Source organism: Plutella xylostella, chromosome 8 (genome assembly GCF_932276165.1).
Source record: "Plutella xylostella chromosome 8, ilPluXylo3.1, whole genome shotgun sequence".
Classification (NCBI taxonomy): Eukaryota; Metazoa; Arthropoda; class Insecta; order Lepidoptera; family Plutellidae; genus Plutella; species Plutella xylostella.
The window spans coordinates 3,503,997-3,511,536 of record NC_063988.1 but is presented as its reverse complement, the minus strand read 5'-3'; the positions used below and the strand labels follow the sequence as shown (position 1 = coordinate 3,511,536).

The 7,540-nt window shown below is 42.1% G+C and overlaps 1 protein-coding gene across 1 annotated transcript; it reads left to right on the top strand.

Moving 5' to 3' along the window:
* Window positions 1-185: 185 nt before the first annotated feature.
* On the top strand, window positions 186-7,450 carry LOC105395723 (translation initiation factor IF-2, mitochondrial). The gene is made up of 16 exons (XM_038115400.2): window positions 186-457; window positions 558-702; window positions 894-1,014; window positions 1,262-1,425; window positions 1,674-1,854; window positions 2,166-2,342; window positions 3,541-3,590; window positions 3,807-4,021; window positions 4,294-4,372; window positions 4,563-4,688; window positions 4,916-4,996; window positions 5,138-5,282; window positions 5,717-5,838; window positions 6,144-6,327; window positions 6,826-6,966; window positions 7,235-7,450. The coding sequence occupies exons 1-16, from the start codon at window positions 432-434 to the stop codon at window positions 7,405-7,407; spliced, it is 2,130 nt and encodes a 709-aa protein (XP_037971328.2). The 5' UTR covers window positions 186-431; the 3' UTR covers window positions 7,408-7,450.
* Window positions 7,451-7,540: the final 90 nt, after the last annotated feature.

Below are 7,540 nucleotides of genomic sequence, written 5' to 3'. Positions count from 1 at the left end.
AAATATAATTTTTTATTGATATTAAGAACTTGACACCTTGAAACACCTAAGACATCCTTATACTATCCAACTTGTCGTTGTTTTTTCATTAGGTTCAAACCTAAAAATACTGACGGTCTCCTAGTCTGTATACTCTGTCAAGTTGACAGTCATTGTCAAAGTCAAATTAAATGTCAAATGTCTGACTGAAATGTCAAAACAAAACTAATTTTCAGGTTAGAATTATCAATATCAAGAAATATTGCTATTTTATTTATTTTATAACCCGTTAGATCGTTTATTAAACTATAGTGCTTTTAATTACTAAGAAATCTAGGGATAATCTGTTGTAGTCTCTATCTTATAAGTTAGAAAACCTGCTTGAAAAACTTACAAATGAACTTGAGACTTCTTTGAAACTCGGCAAAAGTATTGATATCTAAGCAGAGACCATGTACAGAAACATACTTTTTCGATGGTTTGTATTATCTTACTACTGTACTACTACTCGTCAACTGTACTTATACTAATAATAAATTATTCAATTATGAAATCTAACCTATCCCATAATTTTGCAGGTTACCTATAAAATCTGTGCAGAAAGAATGTATTCTAAAGCTTGTAAATTACAATAGACATACTTTAGACAGTAACAAACTCTTGCATCGACAAATATCGGTATCTTCCATTTATTATAAGAAGAAAAAAACCAAAGAAGAAAAGGTATGTACGGATCCACACATCGACATATTGTACTTAGGATTCAATACCACACTTACAAGATTCACACTTTGTACCTCACTTCATTTGTAAAATATTTTATTTGAAAAAATCTTTGAAAATTGTATGCAGTAGATATCTAACTACCTATGTAAGAAATTATTTTTTTATAACTTAGATTGTTTTCTTTACAGTCTGTGGAAAACCATGGTGGAAGAGTGATCAGATATGCTCCAAAGGCCGGCTCACATGTGGTGGGCGTGTGGCGCAACATGACTGTCCAGGAAATTGCACAAGTCTTAGAGAAAGATATAGGTAAATATTTAAATCCATCTGATTATGTAAGTATATGAAGAGATATGTATATAAAACTAGATCTGCACTTTTTCGGCACAGTTGTAAGATACAATAATGAAGTCTGTTTTCATAAAAAAGTTATGTGTTCTCTCACTACACTGTAAGTCTTAACTATGTTTAAATCTGAACATATTAAGTTGTTTTCAGGTAAGTACAATAATTTATTAAAAAAGAATATTTGAAATACAATAATTTGTTGTTGCAGATCACATACTGGATGCTTTGGAGTTTGCTGACAAAACATCAGACATTCAGTACAACAAGAACACAGTGATTCACAATCCACAGATCATCAGAGATGTTGTCAAGATATGCGGCTGTCGGTCCAAAATTGTCCCTAGACCTGACCAAGAAGTTGAAGAGGAAATGGTAATTAATTTATTGATTGTTTTAGAAACTGGTCTCTACCTAATGCAGTCACCAGCAACATCTTCATCTTTAGTTTAGAACCTGGGTACTGAAATAATCAAATAATTGTTTATGTGAGTTTAGGCCTGGCCGCAACACTCAGTCCTTCCGTCTTCCATCTACCGAAATCAAATTAAAGAGTGTTGTGTTTACTTGAAAACCGCGTAAAATATAAATACCTACTCATAGTCTTCAATATTTGTCAACAGAACAAAGACGCAGTGCCGGCACCCCCCGCCCCCGCCTCCGCTCTCCGCCCGCGGCCCCCTGTCGTATGCGTCATGGGCCACGTCGACCACGGCAAGACCACGCTACTAGATGCACTGAGAGACACGGCCGTAGTGGAGACAGAGTTCGGAGGCATCACACAGCATATTGGAGCTTTTCAGAGTAAGTTGTTATTGTAGTTTTCATAATCTAATGAGCTTCCTCGAGTGATGTATCCTTATCTATAATCTTACCTATAATAGGTCCAGCGGAAACGCACCCTGGGCAAGCCGTATAATATCATTGACTGGCTCATCCTCTCACCACAAACTCTACCTGTAGTGTTTGGCACCAATCTATTTGACTCAGGTCTATGTTTTGACTGGATTAACTTTACCGATATTATTATTACTTTACTAAGTTGTTATTTTTGGATAACTTTGATTACGGTTTCATAAATCTATAACTAATATTACCACCCATTCCATCCGCAGTGAAGCTGCCCTCCGGCGAAGCGGTAACATTCCTAGACACGCCGGGCCACGCGGCATTCTCCGCGATGCGGTCGCGCGGCGCGTTCGCCACCGACGTGGTGGTGCTGGTGGTGGCGGCGGACGACGGCGTCATGGAACAGACCAAGGAAGCTGTGCGGATGGCCAGGGAGGCTGATGGTAAGGGTTTTGTAGCTACTGTAGATGTAAATAGACGTGGAATTTTATCAGTGACGCTCGTGAATTTGTAGAGCAGCAACTTTTCAGCTATAAGTACCTACAAAGCGGAATTTTATCAGTAAGACTACCTAAAGGGTGCAATTTTATCAGTGTACCTCCGTAGCCCAGCCAGTCCAGCCACACTCCCGATGAAATACTCAGCAGTAAAGTTCAATATGACACCAACAACCAGTGGTCACGGGTAAAATCTCACTCTGCTGGCACATTCAGTTCAGAAGCAGTGACATTCCTAGACACTCCCGGGCACGCGGCATTCCCGACATACTCAGCAGCCACATTCATTATGACACCAACAACCAGTGGTCACCGGTAAAATCTCACTCTGCTGGCACATTCAGTTCAGAAGCAGTGACATTCTCCTTGACGCGGTCGCGCGGCGCGCTCGCCACCGACGTGGTGGTGCTGGCGGCGGCGGACGACGGCGTCATGGACCAGACTAGAGAAGCCGTGAGGATGGCCAGGGAGGCTGATGGTGAGGGTTTTGTAGCTACTCTAGATGAAACTAGACAATGCGGGTAGGGTGGAATTTTATCAGTGACGCTCTCGTGAATTTATGTAGCACCAACTTTTTTTCTCGAATTTTGGTAAGTAAGTGTGTAATCTATACAGGGTGGAATTTTATCAGTGACGCTGGACTCGTGAATTCCTGTAGCAGCATTTTTCGGGAATATAGGTAAGTATGTAACCTATACAGGGTGCAATTTTATCAGTGTACCTCCTTAGCCTAGTCACACACATCTGCAGAAGCGGTAACACTCTTAGACACTGTGGGGCACGCGGCATTCTCCTTGATGCGGTCGCTTGCGCGCTCGCCACCGACGTGGTGGTGCTGGCGGCGGCGGACGACGGCGTCATGGAACAGACCAAGGAAGCTGTGAGGATGGCCAGGGAGGCTGATGATTAGAACAGTGACAGATTTTCCTTAAGACCTGTTCTAGGGCGAAAACATATTAGGTACGTTAGGCCCCTCGCGAGTCTGAAGGAGGGTTTACACTAGCAATCAATATTGCAGAAGCAATATTGATAATAATATCTACCAAGAACGTAGGTCTTAGTCAGACGGCTCATTCTGGTGGAATTGACTGATACAGTACACAAAACACAATATATTAACCAAACATACCTTATCTTGTTTCAGTTCCAATATTGGTGGCGGTCAACAAAATCGACAAACCAGACGTGAACATTGTAGGTATGCCTATTCTTCTACGCTGCCTCTCTTACCTTAAGGGTGCGTTTCCACTGACTCGGATCACGGCAGCACAGCAATTGACCAATCACACTGCTAGAACACTACAAATTTCTGGTAGAAATACAATGATTGGCCAATTGTTCCACCCTCCTTGTCAAAGGAAATGCACCCCAAACGACCAAACCATCTCATATTCCACACCTCTCTTTCAGAAACGCACATTGCAAGAGCTAGCGCAATGCGGCGTAGTCTGCGAGGAGATGGGCGGTGATGTCCAAGCGATCCCGATATCAGCTCTCAAGAAGACTAATCTAGATACGCTGGTGGAAGCGTTGACGCTGCAAGCACAGTTGATGGAGTTGAAGGCTGACCCCGGTGGTTATGTTGAAGGGGTGGTCATAGAGGCACAAGTTGACCCGAGGACTGGGTGAGTTCTTTGATATGCCATGCTTATTACGTAAGTTAAACTATATGTAGAGTTCAGAGTCTAGTCACATAACTTGACCGATTGCCTTGTAAGTACCAATTTTCTGGTGGCGTAAACGAAAGCTGCTATTGATAATACTGTATGTTTGGTCATGTTTATTTAAGACTAGGGTAGAGTGTCGTGGCGACTAATGATTATGTAGTATTCGCTCAATCTTAGGACAATCCAAGTGTTACTTTTATACCTATTTTAACATGCGTTATGTTTTTTAGAAAGCAAGCCACAGTATTAGTACAAAGAGGAACTCTACGAAGAGGGTCAGTGATCGTAGCTGGCAACGGATGGGCAAAGGTAATTTACACTTTATAATGATTAATTGAAAATCATGCCAAAAGCCATGGGTAGCAGTGAGTGAGTGTAGCCTTTCGTATGTTCTATTCTATTTCCTAATAAATTGTGTTTATATTGAATTTTATACTCCCCGAATCTTGCCAATATATGACAGTTGACGGCTTATCTAATCCACATCTTCTCTTTCTAGGTGCGCGTGATAAACTCAGCCGAAGGTGTTCCCTTGCAAGAGGCGCCGCCGTCGACGCCCGCGGCGGTGCTGGGCTGGCGCGAGCTGCCCTCCGCCGGCGACCAGGTGCTGGAGGTGGCCTCCGAGGTACGAGCCCAGGAGACACAGAACTACCGACTATAGGTCACCCTTGGGATGTTTCGTGAAGCGAGGGCGTGATGGTTTTGGGTGTTATAGTGGCGCGCACGACAAGACATAAGACGTGAAAACAGATTTACGTCGCATTTGCGTCTTTCAAACTGTATAACTTGATGCTGCAGTTCAATTTTTAACTATAATAAATAATAATCCTAATATTGTAATCATCTCAACAGAAACGCGCCAACGAAGTGATGCGGTGGCGAGCCAACCAGAAAATGAAGGAGAAACAAGCAGTGGACCTCGAGGCTATCAAGGTAAATTAATCATTCTTACATAAATAATCCAAAGTGGGTGTTTATTAAATGTGTATAAATCGGGTCGATCAATAATATCCTTGCAACTGTTATGTAACCCTCTTTCTCTTTTTTTGACATTGGCATTTTTACTAACCACAGGTTAAAGAAAGTGACCACAACACAGAGTACCGCGCCCGGTTGGACCACAAGCGCAGCATCGGCCGCATGCGCCTGCGCCCCACCGGCCCGCGCCAGAAGATGATCCAGCACGACACGCATCCCACACTCAGCGTCATTGTTAAAGGTAAAACAATCTTTTGAAATTAAATATTCTATATGTCGCAGCCGGATCGTATTATCCGCCGTATTACATTACGGCTAGCCGCATTACAAAACAGGGCTGCTTTGTAATGCGGCGGATCAACGTAAAAATTTACAATTATCTGTCGATAGTCATAATATTACTCTACTACCATTTCACATTCTTAAAATTATGTCTGTCTCTGAGTCCAAATTCGACAACGCGGTCAGAACAGAATGAATAGGTGACACATATTGTTCGTTGTCGCTTCTATCCTTGTGCCAAAATAAGCCTTCAAAATTGAACAATGGTGTCCATTGGTGTCCATTGCCACTATTCTTCAATCATCTTCCACTCGGCCGTCACAGTCATTCAAGTCAAGTTAGAAGACTTTATACAAATGTGTAATAAAATAATACATGTTTATACATTTTCAGGCGATGTGGACGGGTCAGTAGAAGCGATCCTAGACATTCTGGAGACGTACGACGAGCACGACCGCGTCAGGCTGGACCTCGTTCACTTCGGAGTGGGGCAGGTCACGCCCAGCGATCTCGAGGTAAACATCAGTCTCATCATCTTCAGCCAACAGACATCCTCTTTTGGGTTATAGATTATGCTGTATAATCCTGCTCCTCGGCCACACTGCCATTGGTAGATTCGGTAGTGATGACATTGAAAATGATTTAGTGGCTTTTACTAAAATCATTCTGATAGCCATAGACCTACTAGACACTGATAACTGAAATATCCAGAGAGTCATTTCTTGAGACATAAACTATAATAGTTTTTTTAAGTCTTACTATACTGACTTAGGTGATCCGTGCTTTACGTGTGATAATTTACTAAATGAATTCTCTTCAGGTCGCAGACGCGTTCAACGCAGTGATATACGCATTTAACGTAGACTGCCCTCCGGCGGTGACGGTTGAAGCGAAGAAGAGTAATATTGCCATCAAACACCACAACATCATCTACAAACTGATCGACGACATCAAGGATGAGATTAGCATGAAGATACCTAAGAAACAGGAGGAAGAATTTGTGGGTAAGATACTTCACCCTCTTCCAGTATTTCTCAATGGTACGGTGGCCTGCGGCTAAAAGTATACAGGCGAAGTTTTTAAAATAGCGATCCCTGATGATGAAGGGACCAGCAACATCTGTTATAAATCCGGGGACGTGTTTTGTGTGATGGGTGTAGCAGTGGTGTTTATGTGGATGTGCTTGAGTAGCATGTGAGCTTGAGATCGCTATTTTAAAAACTCCGCCTGTATACTTTTAGGCGCAGGCCACCGTACATCAGATAAATACGGCATGTTTCGCCATGATACGTACATCCTTACGATTAGGGTGCCTATCCACCAGAGATTTACCATGCATTGCTTTAGTATGTACATATGTGTTTGATATTCACCAATATTATTAATTGGTCCACATAGCAGCCTATTATAAAAAAACTGATGATTTTTCCCTTTTGGAAACCCTGTTATGCTTCCAATAAATATTTTTTAAACATGTACACAAATTGTTTATATGTTTACAGGAGAGGCGAATGTCCTACAGCAGTTTGTGGTGACGGAAGGCAAGAAGAAGGTCCCGGTGGCCGGCTGCCGCTGCATGAAGGGATCCCTCGCGAGGAACGCGCTCTACAGAGTTATCAGGGGTCAGGAGGTGGTCCATGAAGGTAAGGGGTTTAATCATAGTTTTGAAATAAGTTTATTTGCATAACTATTTGTTATTTAATAACTGAATAAGCGAGGTCTCATAAATCTTACGTTCGAATTCTTATATGAGAGAAAAATCGGAAAAGTAAAGAAAGTCAATTTGGCATAAATGATGGTGGCATTGAACTAATATGGCGGCCATTTAGCATGTAATTTTTTTAAATCATCATCATTTAAGTTATCATCATCACATGACAAAGTTAATAAGCTTATTATAATCTTTCACAGGAAAACTCGCATCGATGAAGCATCTAAAAGACGAAGTGAACACGATAAAGCGCGACATGGAGTGCGGGCTCCGGTTCGAGGACACGAGCTTCGAGGTGAAGCCGGGCGACACGATCGTGTGCTACAAGATGGTGGACGCCAGCGAGAAGACCGACTGGGATCCCGGGTTTTAATGCTCCATGTACAAATGTAGATAAAGTTATAGTCTAGTGGAAATGTGGTTTTATTTGTTGTGGTTTCAAGTGTTTTTTGTTCTGTGGTCTACTTCGCCCTAATGAGCTTTTGTGCTAATGTAAATCCAGGGTG